General features: G+C 39.8%; 1 protein-coding gene and 1 pseudogene across 9 annotated transcripts in view; both read left to right on the top strand.

Annotated features, from left to right (window-relative positions):
• Window positions 1-21,875, top strand: part of MBNL2 (muscleblind like splicing regulator 2) — a 175,019-nt gene that overhangs the window by 48,504 nt on the left and 104,640 nt on the right. For all 9 annotated transcript variants that reach the window (XM_003928208.3, XM_010338804.3, XM_010338802.3 and 6 more), the window contains exon 2: window positions 5,173-5,948. In XM_003928208.3, the coding sequence (XP_003928257.1) occupies window positions 5,775-5,948 (174 nt within the window). In that variant the 5' untranslated portion in view covers window positions 5,173-5,774. The remainder of the gene's footprint in view (window positions 1-5,172; window positions 5,949-21,875) is intronic.
• The window catches only part of LOC141581597 (ubiquitin-ribosomal protein eS31 fusion protein-like), a 43,267-nt pseudogene continuing 27,346 nt past the window's right edge, over window positions 5,955-21,875 (top strand).

Here is a 21,875-nt window from a genome sequence, read left to right as displayed (position 1 = left end):
TTAGAGCATATCCAAATTTGGATGTTAAATTTTCATTGGAAGTACTCCATCTGTATGTAGGTTTCATAAAACTTAAAATTAAAAAAAGTAAATTTATGTATTCAACTTGGTCTGATCACACTAAAAAGTTTTCCAGCGACTGAATCAAGGGTGAGTTTTTAAAATTTAAATTCATTAAGAATAAATAAAGATGTAAAATTTAGTTTCTCATTTGCACTAGCCACATTTCAGGTGGTTGATTGATAAGTTACTGATGGTTTCTGCCTTGAACAGCACAGTCTAACTGTGCTGTTAGTTAGCATGCCCCAGCAACTGGCAGGCTAATCCGTCAATATTCCATTATGTCCATACATTGGCATATCTCTCAGTCCCGTCTCTTGATGGCCATGCTGAAACGTGGTCTGGCTCATCCTTATCCTCCATTGCTCTTCTCTTCGGTGGACCCATCTAACAGCTCAAGTGGCTCTCTCCCTCCTCCCCATATCTACCTGCCTGTACCCACTCCCTGGTCCAGGTGCCTATGCTAACAGCAGCACTGTAGCTTTTTGGAAAGGAACAGAGAGCAAGTTGGAAGAGAGTGGATTCATGAGAGGCTATGATAGCAATATGTTGCACCTGTGATATGATAAATACCTCTTTCCTTCTGAAACATCTTTGCTGTATAAGTGACTCTGGCCATCAAAAAACTTGGCTACCCCTTCTCCTTTTTTTCTTTCCTTTTCTTTTTTCTTTCTTTATTTCTTTTTTTCTTTCTTTCTTTTTTTGAGATAGAGGCTCTCTGTGTTGCCCAGGCTGGAGTGCAAAGGCACTCTCTCATCTCACTGCAACCTCTGCCTCCCACATTCAAGCGAATCTCATGCCTCAGCCTCCCAAGTAGCTGGGATTACAAGTGTGTGCCAGGCTAATTTTTTTTATTTTTAGTGGAGACAGGGTTTCACCATATTGGCCAGGCTGGTCTCAAACTCCCGGCCTCAAGTGATCTGCCCATCCTAGCTTACCCTGCTTTTTTTTTTTTTGAATTTTTTTCTTTATTTCTTAAAAAAACAAAACAAAACAAAACAGGATAATGTGCAGAATGTGCAGGTTTGTTACATAGGTATACATGTGCCATGGTGGTTTGCTGCACCTATTGATCCATCCTCTAAGTTCTCTCCCCTCACCCCCATCCCCCAACAGATCCTGGAATGTGTTGTTCCCCTCTCTGTGTCCATGCGTTAATGTTCAACTCCCACTTATGAGCGAGAACATGCAGCATTTGGTTTTCTGTTCCTGTGTCAGTTTGCTGAGGATGATGGCTTCCAGCTTTATCCATGTTCCTGCAAAGGACATGATCTCATCCCTTTTTATAGCTGCATAGTATTCCATGTTGTATATGTATCACATTTTCTTTATCCAGTCTATTATTGATGGGCATTTGGGTTGGTTTCATGTTTTTGCTATTGTAAATAGTGCTGCAATAAACATACATGTGCATATGTCTTTATAGAAGAATGATTTATATTCCTTTGGGTATATACCCAGTAATGGAATTGCTGGGTCAAATAGTATTTCTGGCTCTAGACCCTTGAGGAATCACCACACTGTATTCCACAATGGTTGAACTAATTTATACTCCCACCAGCAGTGTAAAAGTATTCCTATTTCTTCACAACCTTGCTAGCATCTATTGTTTCCTGACTTTTTAATAATCACAATTCTGACTGGCCAGAGATGGTATCTCACTGTGGTTTTGATTTGCATTTCTTTGATGATCAGTGATGTTGAGCTTTTTTTCATATGTTTTTTGGCTGCATAAATGTCTTCTTTTGAGAAGTGTCTGTTCATATCCTTTGCCCACTTTTTGATGGGAGTGGGTTTTTTTCCTTGTAAATTTGTTTAAGTTCCTTGTAAATTCTGGATGTTAGACCTTTGTCATATGGGTAGATTGCAACAATTTTCTCCCATTCTGTAGGTTGCTTGTTCACTCTATGATAGTTTCTTTTGCTGAGCAAAAGTTTTAGTTTAATCAGATCCCATTTGTCAATTTTGGCTTTTGTTGCAATTGCTTTCAGTGTTTGTGTCATAAAGTCTTTCCCCATTGCCTATGTCCTGAATGGTATTGTTTAGGTTTTCTTCTAGGGTTTTTATGGTTTTGAGTTTTGAATTTAAGCCTTTAATCCATCTTGAGTTAATTTTTGTAGAAGGTGTAAGGAAGGCCATCCCTACTTTTAAAATCAAGTTTATCTTGAAGACAAATAGGGCATGATCTGACTTAAAGGTTTTAAGTGCTCTCACAACTAAAAGATGCTAAATATGCATGTGTTAATTAGCTCAATTTAGCTATACCACAATGCATACATATTTCAAAATATTATTTGTTTATAATAAACCTACAACATTTTTATCAAGTCAAGTAAATACATAATTTTAAGCAAGTGTATCTTGGTAGAGTCTGATCATTCTGGTGGGATTTTCATAGTAAGTTGGAATGGGAGTTTTCCCAGAAGGAAAAAAAAGTATTTCTCCCAGGGGGAATAAAAAACTCTTCTTACCTATAAGTATGAATAAAAAATGTACAGAATTCACTGAACTGCATTGGAAGCATAGCTGTTGGGGAAATTTTGGGAATAGCTGAGTAATTTTTCATGCCATCTACGCAATAGTACCTATGTTTACCTATTTCTTTCCTTCATGAAGCCTTTGGGAGAGACTCTGCTGCCTTTGAGGTTGAGCATCTACCTTGGGGCCTGGTACTGAGGACCTGGGGACTCCATGTAATATTTTTCAAGCACTAAGTGTGTTCAGTCCATCATTTGAAATCCCCTGGTCATTGGTGCCTCATCTCCCTTGATGCAGGCAGAAATGTGTCCTCGTCCCTTGCTTTCCCCGTCCTTTGTTCTCCATGGGAGCCAGTGGTACGGGTTAAGGTAATGAAGATACAAGCCCAGGCTGGTCTATGAAACCCAACCCATAGTAAATTTGGTTGTTAAACTCATCTTCTTAAGCTCCCTAACTTAAGCTAGTTGATATTAGCTTCTGTGAATACAACATTGCCAAACAGACATGCAGGAGCCTGCCTGGATCCTTCAAATATTTTATAACTGAAGTTTGCTATGTGTCATAGCTTTCAAGATTGCCAACTTCCTTAAATGCACATGCAATTATAACTCATGCAAACACTTTTATTAAGAATTAAAAGAATTATTGGGATGAAGTAGCATTTCCCACCAGCCCCAAGGGATGTCCTGCTTGAATAAATGTTCCAATGTCAGATAAGCTTGAGATGCCATTGTGGCTCCTCCCTTATGAGGGACCCATCAGACACAGTGGCCAAGAATATCTCTGTGGCAGGCCGGGTGCAGTGGCTTATGCCTGCAATCTCAGCACTTTGTGAGGCCAAGGTGGGCGGATCACCTGAGGTAAGGAGTTTGAGAACAACCTGGCCAACAAGATGAAACCCTATCTCTACTAAAAATATAAAAATTATCCAGGCCTGGTGGTAATCCCAGCTACTCGGGAGGCTGAGGCATGAGAATCACTTGAATTTAGGAAGCAGAGGTTGCAGCAACCCGAGATTGCACCACTGCCCTCCAGCCTGGGTGACAAAAGTGAAACTCTGTCCCCCAAAAAAGAAAAAAACAAAAAAGAAAAGCCCTAATGCAAGGAAGTTCATCTGGCTTGGTTTACCCAGAGTTAAATAAACTCAGCTGACTTGGGGACATACTTTTTCAGGGAACACTTGTGAACCACTTAAAAACTATTGCTCTCTGGGCCAGGCAGGGTAGCTCAAGCCTGTAATTCCAGCACTTTGAGAGGCCAAGGCAGGCATATCACCTGAGATCAGGAGTTCAAAACCAGCCTGGTCAACATGGTGAAACCCTGAAACTCTGTCTCTACTAAAAACACAAAAATTAGTCGGGCATGGTGGCAGGCACCTGTAATCTCAGCTACTTGGGAGGTAGAGGCACAAGAATAGCCTGAACCCGGGAAGCAGAGGTTGCAGTGAGCTGAGTTGGTGCTACTGTACTCCAGCCTGGGTGAGAGAGAAAGACTGCATCTCAAAAAAAAAAAAAAAAGAAAGAAAAAATTATTGCTCTCTGAACTTATTTGGTACATGCCAATTTAAAATAATTTACTTCCAGTCTTCATTAAGTTCTTCTTAGGTATAAAATTTTTAGAAAGACATCAAGGCTCAGCAAGTATGTAAGGTCATTTGTGGCATATCCAATTTATGAAAATAATCAACTTCTGGACTTTATCCCTTTATACCTGATTGTCCCAGTAACTGTAAATTTTTCATGTTTAACGATTTCATAACCCTTGAAAAGTTAAAAGAAACTGAAGGTGCTTATTTTAGACATCTGAAAACTTACTGACTATATTTTTGTTGTAGCCATGTGTTTTAACTCCAGAATTTCATACTACAGAGCATTTTTAGATTATGACTCAGTTAAAAACTAAACTGAACTCAACTAAAACTAACTTATATTCATGCATTTAGCCATCAGTTAAATTGGTCAATAAGTAATTTCTTGAGAGTCTAATAATATATGCCATAGATGAAGGCATTGGGAATATAGAAATGAAAACTACAAAGAATAGTCTTTGCCCTGTGAGTGCTTGCAGTGGAAATAGGAAGGTAAATATTAGGTAAGTCATGGTGGAGAGGAAATATTAAGATACCTGAGAAAAAATACCCTACCTACTCATCTCCAAGTCTACATCTCTGTAAACTAGGAAGAACGTAAAAAAGAAAGAGCCCACACTTCATCCAAAATGACAATATCTTTATTACATAGGAGGGACACATCTCAAATAATTGTTTATTGCATTCCCAGCAATAAAATCAATGGCCTAAATGTGAAATTAATTGGAAGTCACAGTCCTAATACACTGTTTTCGCGATTAAACACATTAGATGGGATTGTTTCAGAAGGCCTAATTATTGTGTCTGCCACACTCATCTGTTTGAGTCATTCCTAACTTTTGGATTGCTGCCTAGACCATTCTGCAATACGGTTTCCGTTGCGTATTCTTTTTTTTTTTCTTTAATGCATAACTTTTCTCACTATACTCGAAGCTCAAAGCTTTAAACTGTGCTTTTGCAAATTCTAGATAAGAATTCCATAGTTCATTGAAGCGTTGATTCCACTGAGTTTGCGTAAAAGTTGATATTTCATTTCTGTATTGCAGGTTCATGATTGAAAAGTGCCTGTGTGAAGTCACTTTCGCTGGAAACTGCAGCCTGGGAGCTTTCTTTGTATTCACATCTCACTATTCTATCAAGTATACTTTACCCTGACCTTATGAGTGGTTGAAGATACCTCAGTTGTCTGACTTTGCCAATTGCTTAATTTCAGAATTTCAAAAGGGGGAAGAAAAACATCCTGCTAAAATATGAACATCTGAGTGTCTTATTTTCCAACATCATCAATAGCTGTGAGCGTCAGCATAACTATTCTCCCAAGGAGTGCCATGATATTGATGCCACTTTATTAAAAACAGGTGTATCTGCAAAACAGTCAAGAGACTTGGGCGTTGAAAGCCAGAGATGACACTGAGCATGCTTTTATTGCGGCCTGCCGTCTTCAAGTGGGACATATTGATTGATGAGTGATTGCCTGTCCATAAATTCTCTTATCATCCTGTTCCCTGGATTGGACTTCACTAAGCAATTTATCACTCACCTTCAGACTTACATGTGGGAGTTTTCACAACAGTAGTTTTGGAATCATTAGAACTTGGATTGATTTCATCATTTAACAGAAACAAACAGTCCAAATTACTTTATCATCATGGCTTTGAACGTTGCCCCAGTCAGAGATACAAAATGGCTGACATTAGAAGTCTGCAGACAGTTTCAAAGAGGAACATGCTCACGCTCCGATGAAGAATGCAAATTTGCTCATCCCCCTAAAAGTTGTCAGGTTGAAAATGGAAGAGTAATTGCCTGCTTTGATTCCCTAAAGGTAAGAGAATGTGTTTTATGTGTCATTTCAATACCACATTGGACTTGCAAACAGAAGGCTTTTTGTTGCACTTTTACAGAAGTTTAAAAATTGCCTTTAGATTCTGTGTTCTTGTTTGTGGTGACTGTTGGGAGATTTTCACTCAGATTTTTTCATATCAGGCATATATAAATTTTTTACATACCAGTGTTTAAATTAAAAATACATGATGATGTATTTCTGGTCTGGCATGACATTCATGTACCCAAGAGTTTTAAATCAAAGTCTGGCTTGTGACAACTGAAGATAAATATTTTATCAACATTTGATCTTCTGGAGGTTATATAAAGGTGAAGAAATTGAATGTGTCACTTTTAAGTGCCAGTTATTCTGACTTAGCTCTTGAAGAGTTTTTTATTCTTATGGCTTTTTTTTTTCTTGACCGAGTACTTCCTAAAATACTTCTTTGAAAATGTGTCATGGCTAACGGAAATTATTACGTACACATTTAATACTCAATACTTGAGAATCAACTTCATGTGAGTTATATGACAAAAGAAACTAAAGTGATTCAGATGGCACCCTTGATGAGCTTGCTGTCTGGCAGGGAAAATACAGCATATCAGCAAGGATCTACAATGCAAGAATAAAGGGACACATGCCTTGTGGGAGGAATAGATAGCGAAAACATTTCTATGGATTCCATAAAAGAGAGCTGGTTTCCAACAGACTGTTTCAAGAAATGTTTTTGGAGATTCAAAGCATCTGAGTTGTATACTAAGTTGGGTGGAGTTAGGAGGATAGAGAGAATTTAATGAAAGATCTAGAAGTGGCATGAGTGAACCCATAATGCTGTAGGGTATACTCAGCCCTAACATTATGAATCCCAGATTGTCTAGGGCAGCCCTACAGGCATAATATTGTTTCCACTAGCAACAAGTAAGTCTCATCCGTTAAAAGAGCTCGTGTTTGCATCTCTGCAAGACTTCAGCAAGTTTACCAAACAATTAAGAAAATTGTTTATCAATGCTCTTGACATATGATTTGAGAAATTATAGAGCTGTTAGTTTTCAAAATAGTGACCTTAGCCCATTCTTGGGTGTCAAAAAGAAACTGAGTTGTCCTTTGGGAGAATTTCATCTTAAGTAAAAAATTATCTTTTGTAAGACATAAGTCAAAATTTATAATTTGTGTAAGACTTCAAATTACATATTAATGTATCTTAAAGGGAAAATTTGTCAATACACTCAAAGCAGAAAAATGTATTTCTGGCCCAGTAGAAGTCTTTTAAGGGCGAAATTTTGACAAACTAGATCTGTTATCTGCATCAATACCTACTCCTGTTTTATTCCTTTTTTATTATAAAAGGTTTATTAGAGTAGACTTTAAAATGATGAATTGTTTTGCCTAACATGGAAAGGAATAGATGGATGAAACACAATTCATATAAACTATAACATTACAAGTATGGTTATACATTAGTATTTATTTTGCCTTTAGTCAAAAAAGTAAACCAAATCTGTATTTGCCTCTATGATTGTCAGCAATAGAAACATTCACTATGAAAAAGCAGGGTAGTCTGCGCACAATGACTCACACCTGTAATCCCAGCATTTTGGGAGGCAAAGGTGAGTGGATCACAAGGTCAGGAGTTCAAGACCACCCTGGCCAGCACGGTGTAACCCCGTCTATACTAAAAACAGAAAAAAAAATTAGCTGGGCATGGTGATGCGCACCCATAGTCCCAGCTACTCGGAAGGCTGAGGCAGGAGAATCACTTGAACCCAGGAGGCAGAGTTTGCAGTGAGCTGAGATCATGCCACTACACACTCCAGCCTGGGTGATAGAGCAAGACTCTGTCTCAAAACAAAACAAAACAAAACAAAAGGCAGTGTAGATTTAAAACTAGATCATAAAAGCTTCAAAATATGAAAACAGGTCAGTGATGATAAATTAATTTTTCAGGTCACCCCCAATTTTTCCATCTTTTTAATCCAAGCCTTCTCCAATTGGATATTTAATATTAAACATCACAATTTTTTGCCAGTTTTTTAAAAAACCGTGGCAAATTAGAGACATATGGAGAAAATAATTCCTGACCTATTAAGGCCAAGTATTTCATGACTATCAGCTGGGCAACAACGCCTAGATCCTTGTAATCCCTCCCATCACTGTGGATTCACTAGGACCACAATTGTTTGAGGAATCCAGCCCCCAGAATAAAGGATCACGAACCATTTGTTCAGCATAAAATCATGAGCCAAGTTGTGAGAATGTTGAACACCATTCAAGTAGAAAAGGACTTTAAAAATCATTTTCAGCAGTGCCTGCTGGAGCCTTTTTGAGGTGTTGAAGCATGGTTATATAGAGCCTCAAGTTATCAGTTCCCTTTCAGAATTGTAAAATTTCAGGTTATTTAATCTGAGTGAAGCATTACACATTTTTAAAACTGTGCAACTGAAAAGAATGTGAAAACAGCCCACAGGCAGAGGAGTAAGACAGACCTGAGTCTAAATACCTGCTCAACTACTTGGGTGTGTCATTTACGACTTCTTGACTTGGTTTCCTCATCAGTAAAAGTAGGATATTCAGCAGAGAAACTGGCTGAGGTAAGCACGGTCTGTAGCAACTCGCTGGCAGATTCACCTTGCAAGGTCCCTGTGAGGATTGCAAGCTCTTTCCACATGACAGACCAATTAGAAAAGCACTAAAAAAATAGTAGCTAAAAAGAAAAATAATGACAATGATAATTATGAAGCTGTTTAACTTTATTTCATAATAGATTTTAAAAAGACAATGTTACTCAGTGTGCAACAGAGAGAACCAGTGTGCAATAGAGAGAACCAGCAAGGGCTTTGAAGTCAGATGGACCAGAGCTTGACTAAGGCTGGCTGGGACCCAGGCAAGCTACATCACTTGGGATGAGCTATTTTACCTCGTTGGCTTCAGTTTCCTCCTATATAAAATCAATACAATAATTCTCACTTCATAAGGTTACTTCAAAGGCTACCTGACCCGTGGCATCCCACTTGCTTAGCCCAGGGCTGAACAAGTTAGGACCTGGCAATATTAGTTTCTTTCCCTTTGTCATAAAGTATCCCAGGATAGCCACTGATTTTGATGACTAGCTTTAAAGGCAAGATTTCATGTCCAACTCTTAACAAGTTCAAACTTTTAGGAATCAGCTGTGTGAATGACAGTACCTCAATTATGCAAATTAGTCATGACATGGAAAAAGATTTGGGGGACACAATATTTTTATTATTTATTATAAGATATTTTCTGCAAACACTGTGGAGTATTTATTTATATTTATAACTGTGAAAGGAATTTGTATTGGCCTGTTGGTATGAAGACAAGTCAATGTGAGTCTTTTTTTTTTATTGTTGTTATATGTTATTTACAAATATGAGTAAACTTTTCCATAAGTATGTACTAAATTTATTGGTGGAAAGTGATTTGCTGAGCTCTTTGGAATGAAAGTTATACATATATAAATGCATTTATAAACGACATTTTGGAAAATATATTACAGTTCTTACTGTGAAATTTGTGCATTATTCACGTACCTCCTTGCATTTTATGTAAAACACTGAGCATGCAAGCAACATGATTTTTTTTTGGAAGTTTCAGTGTTATGAACAGTAGACATTGTCTAGCAATTTTTCTGGAAGGCCAGGTTACATTCCAGAATGCTGTGTTCCACGAGTTAGGTTAACTTGACAAAATGCAAACTATTTCATGAGCAATCATCTCCCTTGGAGTAGAGGCCTTGACCATGTTAACTGTATCTCTGATGTTTCTATGATCCATGAAACGTTTTTCCTCACAGCTAAAATGTTTGAGATTTTTCTTTTCAGATTCTTTTTCCTGTAATTGATAGGAATTCATCTGAACCATTTGGCAAATTGAACATCAGGAAGGGAGCACATAAATCAACTTTAATACTTATTAAGACTAAAAGTGTCAGTATTTACCACTTTCATGAAGTATTTATTTGCTTAAACATTTGAATTCACACTCAGCTTTTTAAAAAAAAGAGAGAATTTTAAAAATAGGATTGCTAATTTTGGTTAAAAACAGAGTATTGGGGAAAATTGTTCAGACAGTTTTGAGAAATTTAGACATAATCTTTTGTAATAAAAATCCATTTCAAGTACAGTGAGATTCTTTTTAGCACCTGCATCAGATGACGTCACTTCTCTGTTCAGGATCTTCCAGTGGCTTCTCACCGCACTCAGAGTAAACAGCAGTACTGCAAAGGCTGCCTAGGCCCTGGGAGATCCGCTTCCCCCTCTCTCCACCTGCCTTCTTTCTACAGCCACCACTCCCTCCAGCTCACTCCACACAGGCATCTTTGCTCTCCCCTGAATATGCCAAGCAGGCTTTGCCTTAGGGCATCTGCACTTGCTCTTTCCTCTGCTTGGAATACTCTTGCCTCAGCCACACAAAGAGCAGGTTTCCTCGTTCCCTTGAGGTTTCTGATTTAAAATGCCAACTTGTGAACGAAGCCCTTCTGCCAAACTTATTTCAAACAGTAATTCCGCCGTTGCTGGGATCCCATTTCCTTCTCACGTGTCTTTATTGCTCCCCCTAACACCAGCGTTTGATATGAGAGAAGCTTATTTGTTTATTGGTTTATTAGCTGTCTCCCTCCTCCACTCTGCTAGGACATAAGCTCTCTGTGGATGGGGACCGTGTCTGTTGTGATCACTCTTGTATTCCTGGAACCTAGGACACTGTCTCATACATAAGAGATGCTCAATAAATATCTGTTGAACTGCATGTTCTGCATGTTCATCAGGGAAGTTTCTGAGCCTCTCAGGGCTGCTGGATGTGATTGCACAGGGGTGTACTGCACTCTAGGGGTGCCTTTCTCACCGCAGTCTCTGTGATTGACACCCCCTGGAGTTGTGCAGTGGACAACCTGTACCGCCATATGCTGTTGCCCTGGTGCCAGTATCCCAGTGGATTTCAAAATCAGGGAGTTCTGTGCAGGAATTTCGAGGCGCAGGTGTGACTCTATGTTGTATAATGCAACATTGACAAATTGTCAAGTAAATCACTTGCTTTTTCTCTTCAGGGTAATTCAAGCTGCATATGATGCAGAAACTACTTTTGTCCTACTCTCCTAGTCTGTGTAAATTTCAAAGACGTCAAGTGGAAGTTGCTCATTTACCTATGAGATGCTGTCTATAAGTTAGCTGATGGCAATAGGTAATCTACGTAGACTTTAAGTTCATGTTCTTAAATTGCTGCTGGGCTCCTAAATAGAAGCAAATTCTTTGCAGAAATTGTTTGAGTATTTTCTAAATTATATTATTAATTTTGGCCTGATTTGCAAATATAATCTTAGACAACTTTTTTATTATCAGTAGTAATCACTGTAGTCACATAGAGCTTACTATATGCCAGGTACTTCGCACGCATTATCTATTCCAGTAACTCTGTCAGGTAAATATCATTAAATCATCCTTATAGTTGTGGATACAGGTTCAAAAATTTAAGTAACTCACTTGTGACTACCAAACTCATGAATGGTGGAGAAGGGGCTCGACTCCAGGTAAGTGTGGCTCCCAGCCAGCACTATCCATTCCATCCTCCTAACTGTTATTTTTTTTTTATTTTTTATTTTTTGTTTTTTTTTTTTTTTTTTTTTGAGACGGAGTTTCACTCTTGTTACCCAGGCTGGAGTGCAATGGCACGATCTCGGCTCACCGCAACCTCCGCCTCCTGGGTTCAGGCAATTCTCCTGCCTCAGCCTCCTGAGTAGCTGGGATTACAGGCACACGCCACCATGCCCAGCTGATTTTTTGTATTTTTAGTAGAGACGGGGTTTCACCATGTTGACCAGGATGGTCTCGATCTCTTGACCTTGTGATCCACCCGCCTCGGCCTCCCAAAGTGCTGGGATTACAGGCTTGAGCCACTGCGCCAGGCCTAACTGTTCTTACTGAATAAATCATTGATGTGGTTAATTTCAAAATTCTTAATAGCTTAATAATACTCGTGTTTAACAAGGTTAGTATGTTGAAGTACAAAAAAAAAAATTCTAGGCCAAGTGCAGTGCCTCACACTTATAGTTCCAGCACTTTGGGAGGCGAAGGAAAGAGGATTCGTTGAGCCCAGGAGGTCAAGACTAGCCTGGACAACATAGAGAGACCTCATCGCTACAGATAAATTTTAAAAATTAGCCAGTTCTGGTGGCATGCACTTGTGAACCCAGCTATTTGGAAGGCTGAAGCAGGAGGATTGTTTGAGTCCAGGAGGTTGAGGTTGTAGTGAGCCGTGATTGCGCCGCTGTACTCCAGCCTGGGAGACACAGCAAGACTTCATCTCAAAAAAATCAAAAACCATTCTAAAATAGAATCCCCCAGGAGTAAACATGTTTAGATAGCAGAAATTTAAATCTTCCAAAGACAGAGACACTACAAGAGAAAGTAAGGCATATGTTGTATTTGTTTCTGTTTGTGTCTGCATATAAATACTATACCATCACCTACTAAGTCTCTGTAACAAAAATGGTTCTTGTCCAAGGCGTTGTTGGCACGTGTGTTTCCATGTGATTCGGAAATGTGTAAACCAGTTTTATAGTATAACAGAGTACAGGCAGGTTCAAGCTTAAATATCCTTGGGCCCACCAATTGTTTCCTGAAAACAAGTCCATCTCCCTTTCATCTGGCTTCAGCTGTTCTGGGTATATCAACCACTTCCCCTGTGCACCCTCTCTGGACACTTTTCAGACTTCCACATCATAGTTTACTCCTGGAAATCTATGCCCAGTGGAAGCCCATACGCTTCTGAAAGATGGGATTGTGCCTCACTTATTTTTGTGTCCCAGCACCTAGCATGGCATCTGGCACAGAGCGGAAGTGCAGTCGTCCCCAGAGAATGCATTCGTGAACAAAGAAACCCTCACAATTTTTCCAGATGGACTTAGCGCTGCTCCATCAGTGATCTCCAGACCAAAACCTTCCTTTCAGGTTGTTCACCCTTTCCTTTAACATCTCCGTTTCATTTTGCAGGTTTAGTCATTCGAGGAGAATTCTCTCCTGCTGTTTTTTGCTTGTGTTGTTTTCCTAGTTCTTTTACCATGCTCACCTCCCTTCCTATGTTCCCTCTAATGCCACCTCTTTCTCCCTTTGCTCCCTTAGTATGGAGGCTCCCCAAAACTCAGGATCAACCTTTCCTAGTTCATGTTCAGTCATCAGCTCTGAAAGCTTATCTGCCTTCATGCATTTAGTTCCCACCTCTGTGGCAATGAATCCCAAATCTGGGTGTGTGCCTTCACTTGCCACCACCGTGGCTCAAGCTACCTACTGAACATCCCCACCTGAATGGCCCATTGTCACCTCCAGTGCCTAAGTCCAGACTCCTGCCCTTCTATTAGAATCCACTCCCATGCCTGAGTGCCTTGTTCCTCAGGTACCAAACCTGACCACAATGGCCCAAGCTCCTAGTCTTTTCTTTTTTGTTGTTTTTCAGGTTTAGGGAAGTATAATACCTTTAAGAATTAATCAAAACTAAGAAATCTTTACCCAGAAAAGTATCCATACTCACAGACTATTACAGTCTCACAATCTGAAGGGTTTCATGTTTGCTTCTAAAAATTATCTATAGATTGCAAGTTAAGAAATCTTTGTCTTAAGAGAAGTCTGAAACATTTAAGAAGCTCCAATGATCATTAAAGAAACCTTTGGGTTAGTTTACAAATTTTCCCAGAGCCAAGATTAACCAAATTTCTCCCAATACTAAGATATTCTATGCTAAGGAAGGAGAAGCATGTAGTTTTTAGGATAAAAGCAGAACCATGACTCCCTAAGAGCAGGTGGAATCCGTTTTAGTGCCTTGAGTGAGCAAAGGAATGAGGATTTTCAGGGCATCAGGCACCTCCAAATGTCTCATTGAAGAATGGCACATATGCATCACAGAGAAAGCCCTTTTCCTGGAGAGAGAAAGCCACTTTCCTGGAGACAGCTTCCTCCAGCAAGATGCCTACATTCTAGCCCCGTTTACAGTTGAGGGTTAGACAAGATCGTCTCTGCATCAGTTTCCCAGGGCTGTCGTAACAAAGTACCACACAGTGTGTGGTTTAAAACACCCGAAATATGTTCTTTCCCAGATCTGGAGGCTAGAAGTCCAAGTGGTGATAGGGCTATGCTCCATCTGAAGCCTCTGGGGTTGGGGTAGTTGGGGGAGAGGGGTGGAAACCAATTCTTGCCTCTTCCAGCTTTTAGTAGCGCTATGTGTTCCTTGGCTCATGGCAGCATCACTCCAGTCTCTACCTCCCTCTTCAGATGGCCATCTTCCTGTGTGTCTCCCTTTACATCATTTTCCTGGTGTTTGAGTCTGTGACCAAATTTCTCCTTCTTATGAGGACACCAATTACATTGGCTTAAGGGTCCATCCTTCTTCAGTATGATCTTATCTTAAATTACACCTGCAACTACCCTATTTTTAAATAAAGTCACATTCAGAGGAACTGGTAGTAAGGACTTCAACATATATTTTGGGGGACACAATTCAACACATTCAAATAATATATACACCTAGAAAATATCAGAAATCCAACACTGTAGTCTAATTCAATTCTAATTATTGGATTTGGCAAGAGAGAGGAGGTTTGCAAAACTCCAGAGGGTCTTTGGTACTGAATCGAAAAAGAATGGTGACAAACTGGCATTCGATGATTACATTCTTTGGTTAAAACATCTAAAAATAATTCACGGAGAAAAACAGCAAAACTTATTTTCACCTACAGATTAATGGCGTACAATATCAATTTTTATTTTAATTGCATGTTTAGTAGTTAGGTTTGTTTATTACTCATTTTGCCTTGGGCACTGATGCTAACTTCTGTTACTCTGTGTATCAGTTCTTATGACACCGTTTCTTATTAAGGCTTAAGGAGAAAGAAATAGTTATCATGTTACAGGATTTGTTTAATATTCTTACTAAAAATGAAAATAGCATTTTGTCAATACCCTTCTTTCAGTCAAACTTTTGTTTTTATTTTAGGATTAGAAAGGACACAATAGGAAGCAAAGATTTAAAATAAAAAGTCCTGGCCTGGAAATCAGCATCTGAACCCTGGCTTTGTCACATGTAGCTTTATGTCATTTCACCTTCCTGGCATCCAGATGTCTCACCAATAAATATTCTTTAGTTCACTCACTCATTCTTTTATTCATTCATTCTTTCTTTCATTAACTAAACAAAAGGGAACAAACTACAAAGGAACCAGGAAGGTGATACGAACAAATGACTCAGCTCTCAGTGTTGGGGAGACTCAGGAATTGCTGGAGACAGCAGAAAATTAACTGAGGAGCTCATGACCCCTTTAAAGATGGCAGCTGCCACTCAGCAATAGACAGCTGTTGCCCGCCTTGTGATAATCTAAATGACAGTTAAACAGAAATAGAGATTCAAATTTTGATGTGATGCTTCCCAATTTCTGAATCTTGGCAATCAATTAAAATATTTTTAAGCCTTGGAATCCAAATAAAACACATCTACAGGATGGATTCAGCCAGTAGACTGCCATAGTTAACCTCTGAAATAAACAAATAAATACTGATCAGGTGCTGCTAAACATTGGGAATATAACAGCCTTGCTTCTTCCATCAATAGAGATCATTGAGGGCATAGTGAATTTATCAACTGCTCTTAATCATCCTTGAAAGTCTTTATTCACATTGATTTGGTGATTCATTCTCATCTGATTTTCCCCTCACCTCATTGGCCACTCCTCTGTCTCCCTTCCTGAATCGTCTTCCTTCTGACTTCTAAATACTGGACTCTCTTTAGACTCAGTCCTTGAACATCTTCCCTACACATCCACGGTGGTAGCTTACTCTTCTTAGAACTCACCAAATGTGTTCTTGCCTTAAAGCCTTTGTACTTGCTAGACCAGCCACCAGACCAGTTGACCTATCAGATGACTTTATCCAATCCAATGACTTTAAACATTTCTAAATGCTGAATATTTCTTAATGTTTATCTCAGCCCTGATTTCTCTCCTTAACTCTAGTCTTATGTATTCAACTGCCTACCTGATATATCTACTTGGGTATTTATTTAAATGACATCTCAAATTTAATATGTCCACTAACGACTTTTTAATTCCCCACTCAACCTAGTGTTCCCGTTGGACCCATTCTCAGTAGATGGTACCATTCCTTGAGTGGATCAGATCAAATACCTTGAAACCTGCCTTCATTCTCCTCATCATTGTTGCCATATCCAATCCATTATAAGTCCTATTCCCTCTATCTTCAAAATAGATCCTAAACTGCAGCACTTTTGATCACTTCTATCATGACCATCCTGGTCCAAATCACCATTGTGTCTCCTATGGACTATGATAGTAGCCTAGTAGCTCTCACTTCTCTACTCCAAACCTAAGTCACAGCATGCCAGTCTCTTGCTCAAAACATTCCAGTAGTTGCCATTTCATTTATGAAATTCAAAGTCCCTTAAGGCCCTGTGTGATGTGGCACCTGCTGCATTTCTGGCCCCACAGATTAGCCACCTGGCCCTCTTCCTCCACCACCCGCCACTGTGCTCCAGCCACACTGCCCTTTTTATTCTTCAGGGCCTTGGCATTGGCTGTTCCCTCTACTTGGAATGCTCTTCTCTCAGGGAACTGCAAGTCTCAGTTCTTCATGTTAGTCTGGTCTTTGCTTAAATGTCACATTTGCTCACAAAAGCACGCCTGGAATTGCCTTTACGTGATGCCGTCTAACTACCGCGTCTCTCCACTTTCTATTTCCTTCACTGAACGTGAGGCTGGGAGGCAGGAACTGCATTATTGTATCCCTGTGCCTGACAGCTACTGGCTGCACATCCATATTTGCTAGTGAAGAAATGTATCCTTACATCCTAGAATCTAAATTTTTAGATTCTGACTTTTCCAAAAGAAGTCAAATGTCTTTTCCGGCTGCCTATTACTCAGTTTTTCCCATTACTGTACAGACAGAAAAACATCAGTGCCAAAGCCTTTTTACAAAGAAGGCTGTTTGGTTTACAAGTCAAAAGGTGTTGCAGGCTCACTCATGTTTACAGCTGTCCTGAAAGCAGGTCACGTGGAGACTTGCTCACAAGTGTCGGCTAGAGTTATTAAAATTCATGGATTGGCTTGTCCGGCAACTTCACTGTTCCCAAAAACTTGGCTCGAGACTGATGCTGGGGTTTGATAAAACTTGCACTAGGCTGCTATGAAATAAGGACACTGAAATACGTTTTTCTCATTATGGTAGATTCATTCAACTTAAAGGCTGTGTTTTTAAATGGACATATATTGTGGGGTACATAGTGATGTTTTGATGCATATAATATATAGTGATCAGATCAGGGTACTTAGCATATCCATCAAACATTTACCATTTCTTTCTGTTGGGACATTCACTATTCCAGCTATTTGAAACCATAATTTATATATTTTTGTTAACTCATCCTACAATGATATAGAACACTAGAACTTAGTCCCTTGATCTAGCTGTAATTTTATACAAAAGGTTGTTTTTTATTCCAAGGTTATTTGCTTCTTATTCTTGTGATTATTATGGGTTTTATTTTGTTTTGTTTTGTTTTTGATTTGGAGTTTTGCTTTTGTCGCCCAGGCTGAAGTGCCGTGGCATGGTCTCAGCTCACTGCAACCTCTGCCTCCCAGGTTCAAGAGATTTTCCTGCCCCAGCCTCCTGAGTAAGTGGGATTACAGCCTCCCACCACCAGGCCCAGCTATTTATTTATTTATTTATTTATTTATTTATTTATTTATTTGTATTTTCTTTTTTTTAGTAGAGACAGTGTTTCACCATGTTGGCCAGGCTGGTCTTGAACTCCTGACCTCAGGTGATCCACCTACCTTGGCCTCCCAAAGTGCTGGGATTACAGGCGTGAGCCACCTTGCCTGGCCTATGTTCATTTCTTGTATAAAATGATTGTCTTAGTAAGTGAGTCTTCTTGTTCGTTTTCCGTAATGCTTTTACTTGGCAAAAAGAAAAAATAAATGGGCAACTCTATGTCAGGTTCCCACTCTATTTTTTGTTGTTGTTGTTGTTGCTTGTTTGTTTGTTTGTTTTTTGAGACGGAGTTTCGCTCTTATTACCCAGGCTGGAGTACAATGGCGCGATCTCGGCTCACCGCAACCTCCGCCTCCTGGGTTCAAGCAATTCTCCTGCCTCAGCCTCCTGAGTAGCTGGGATTACAGGCACGCGCCACCATGCCCAGCTAATTTTTTGTATCTTTAGTAGAGACGGGGTTTCACCAAGTTGACCAGGATGGTCTCGATCTCTTGATCTTGTCATCCACCCGCCTCAGCCTCCCAAAGTGCTGGGATTACAGGCTTGAGCCACCGCGCCCAGCCCCACTCTGTTTTATTAAATATTACTGCTCTATAAAACTCAAAGGCAGGGATCTATCTGTCCACACTACTTGGATTGAAATCAATAGCAGCAGACTCACTCATTTGAGTCATGCACACTGGAAGAGTTTGTCTTAACAAAGTCACCATGAAATCCACATGTTACTTGAGAGGACCCAAGAAGTTCCTCTAGCCTTTTTTTGTTAGCAAATGAAGACAGCTTGATCCATCAAATAAGCTAATAAGCTAATATCCATTTGAGAGTGGGGAGAACAGAGCCCAGCCAGAAACCTCGAGACCTAGAATGGCTTTGTTTCAGTGCACAGGATCAAGTCCCCAGGAAGCTGAGAGAAGCTGGCAGAAAATGCTAAGGTCTAAACCAAGGCCAGGGTTTAGAATGCTGCTGAAGCTGGGGAGACCAGGTTTGTTCTGCAGGAGCTAGACCAATGATGAACTTCACCTATTTTACAATTTTTCCATTAACTGACCCTGCTAATACTAAATAGCACATTCTTTCCACTTGGTTTGATTCAATTTCCTCTGGCTCAAAGATTATAGTCCAGTGTATATTAGTCTTTCTTAGCGCCATCATGACCAAGAAGAATAAAGCTGATACTCCTAGGACAAATCCTCCTCTGAGCACTGACCTTTGGGATTCGGGGAATGAGTAGTTATTGACATATTTATTTGTGATCAAACTTACCTAAGCCTGCCTGACCAAACAGCATTTTGGAGCTATGACTGATGAAGCCATTTTCTTATGCCTGAGGTTGTACCCATGCAATATTAAGCCGCATAGAACATAATACATTGCCAGGGAAAGGAGAAAAAGAATATGACTTAGAGGCCTTAACCTAGTTAAAGCAAAACAGAATGGCTAGATTCAACTTTAGGGATGTTTGTATTTCATTTAGATTATCATCATCTTAATGGGGCATTTCTTATTCTTAAAAATATATATCATGTGTCTAATTTTTTACTGAATAGTGTTGTGGGTGCTTAGATACATTTGTAATCAATCTTAATATAAAGTAGAATAGAATACTTGGAGGCTTTTTAAAAGTGACCATCTGGTCTACATCTCAAATCTCATTTGGAGGAATATTTCAAGCGCTCCCAGCTCTTAGTAAAATCGTTAATAATGACACTAAAATTATCATTTGCCTACCTGCCATGAAACTAGGCACTGACCCAGATGCTTGGGATCTCAAATTAATCAGTAGCAGCCCTCACTGGAGGCATTTAAATCACACAGCCTCTGCTCCATTCCTGCTAACTTTCAGTTGTTAACAGGAGCTGGGATATCTGAAAAATATCTTACTGAAGAATTCTAGGGGGTCTGGAATCTTCTGAGTGGTTTATAAAGTCAAGGAGAACGACATTTCACTTTCTAGGGAACTTTAAATATCTTTATTCATTTATTTACTTTACAAATAATTGTTGAGCCACTCTTAAGTGTCAAGCACTATGTTTGGTGACCAGAGAAGAGGCGGGAAGCTTGCTTTCATGAACCTTCTAGTCTAATGGGGGAATCAGCAACATTCCAACACAGTGGTAGAGTAAATTAAAATGGAGACGACCAGGCCTAAAGAATCCATGAGGAGACATAGCCAGTGAGACCTCAGAGGTGACCTTAACCTTGCTTGATTTGCAAACATAAGCAAAACTTAACTTGAGCAATTTCTTGTAACTGTCTATATTAAAGAGTACAACTTAACCTCCAACCAATCAGAAGTAACAACCAAATATGTCATTATATAACCAGGGAATTTCTAACAGGATAGATCAAATAAGGCAACTGTATAATATTTTCTTTGCAGTCAAATATTTTCTTTGCATTACTTCCATGTTTATCCTATAAAAATCTCCCCCTTGCAGTCCCTGGTGGAGCTCCCAAACCACTTCTGGGTTGGACCTACCCATTTCTTGAATCACTGTTTGCTGAAATAAGCTCATTAAAATTTCATCGTGCTTCAGTTTGCTCTTTAGCAAAAGTAAACAAACTAATACAATAATCAAAATTTCTGAAAATTGTGTAACTTATTTATGAAATTTGGAGTGCCCCAGTATGACGGGAAGTGGGCACGGCACTGGAAAAACAGCATGTCCTAAAAGCAGACAAGTTTCTTGACCTGGTGGGATTTTCATTCCAGTGGGAAGTGACACACACAAAAAATCAGTAGAAACAACCCTCTTTCCCACCAAACAATTATGTCTTTACAGACTATGAGAAGTACTAGAAAGGAAATGGAGCAAGGTACTCTGATAGAAAACATTGTGATGGGGGAAGACTTTTACAGAAAGGGTGGCTTGTGATGCATTCTCCAAGGAGCTGCTTTCTGAGCTGAGACCTGAAGGAGAAGAGAGGAAGGCTTCCCAGACACAGGGGAAAAAGCTCTAAGCTTGGAGATAAAAGCGCTGTGCCAATTCCTGGAAACAGGAGGCCTGACATCATGAGTAAGAGAGAAGCTGTGTAGGTGTTTGAATGTCATGCTCAGCACTAAGATTTGAGCACAGGGATGACAGGCTCTGATCTGTCTTATGGGAAGGCCAGTCGGCACGGAGGAGGAATGGCAGGAGGAGGCAGAGCCAGGTGTTCCATTCCAAAGCCTCTGCATAACTCACGTTACTGACAATGCTGCCCAGCTGGGGTGGAGGGGGCAAAGGTAGAGAGACGTGTGGATTTACAATATGTCTTGAGGTAGAATTATTAATATTGGAAAAGATGATACGTCATGACAGGTTATTAAAAGGATCGAGTAATACGCATCCCATCTCCATTTGCTCTTTACCTTTGTGGCATCAAGAGTGATTCCTTGGGCCAGGTGCAGTGGCTCATGCCTGTAATCCCAGCACTTTGGGAAGCTGAGGCAGGTGGATCACTTGAGGTCAGGAGTTCAAAGCCAGCCTGGCCAACCTGGTGAAACTCCATTTCTACTAGCAATACACAAATTAGCTGGGCCTGATGGCACACACCTGTAATCCCAGCTACTCAGGAGGCTGAGGCAAGAGAAATCGCTTGAACCTGGGAGGTGGAGGTTGTAGTGAGCTGAGGAGCTGAGATCATGCTATTCACTCCAGCCTGGGTAAGAGAGCAACACAGTGTCTCAGAAAAAAAAAAAAAAAGAGTGATTGCTCGAAGAGGGAAACGACCCTTTCCTCCTATGAGGACACATCTCTCCTGGCCCCATTTGCACTGCTGGTCATTTTACCCTCGTGTTCTCTAGGGCCATTCTTGCTGTAATCACTCGGGAGCTGGGTGTAAAGCCAAGCTTGGGGAGAACTTGGTTTCTTCTCTGAGCTCACTTACCTTGGACTGCTTCTATAGAAAATCCTACTAAACGTATCCTGTGTAATTGAAACTCCTGTCACAGGATTTCCCTTGGTTCCTCTTGAGATTGGCCTCAGTCTCCTTAACTTTTTCTTTGCCATTTTAAACAGAAAGTTCTATTTGATCATTTGTTTTCTAGAATTATTTTTTATTTCCAGTTTCAATTCTAAATAAAAACCTAGCTCGTTTTTAAATGAAGTGTAAGCCCACTTCCGTAATTAAATTGAAGAAAGCGGTCGAGATCAAATTCCTC

This window comes from Saimiri boliviensis, chromosome 16 (assembly GCF_048565385.1).
Source record: "Saimiri boliviensis isolate mSaiBol1 chromosome 16, mSaiBol1.pri, whole genome shotgun sequence".
Classification (NCBI taxonomy): domain Eukaryota; kingdom Metazoa; phylum Chordata; class Mammalia; order Primates; family Cebidae; genus Saimiri; species Saimiri boliviensis.
The sequence above is the reverse complement of the archived record's forward strand: the minus strand, read 5'-3'. Positions and strand labels throughout refer to the sequence as shown.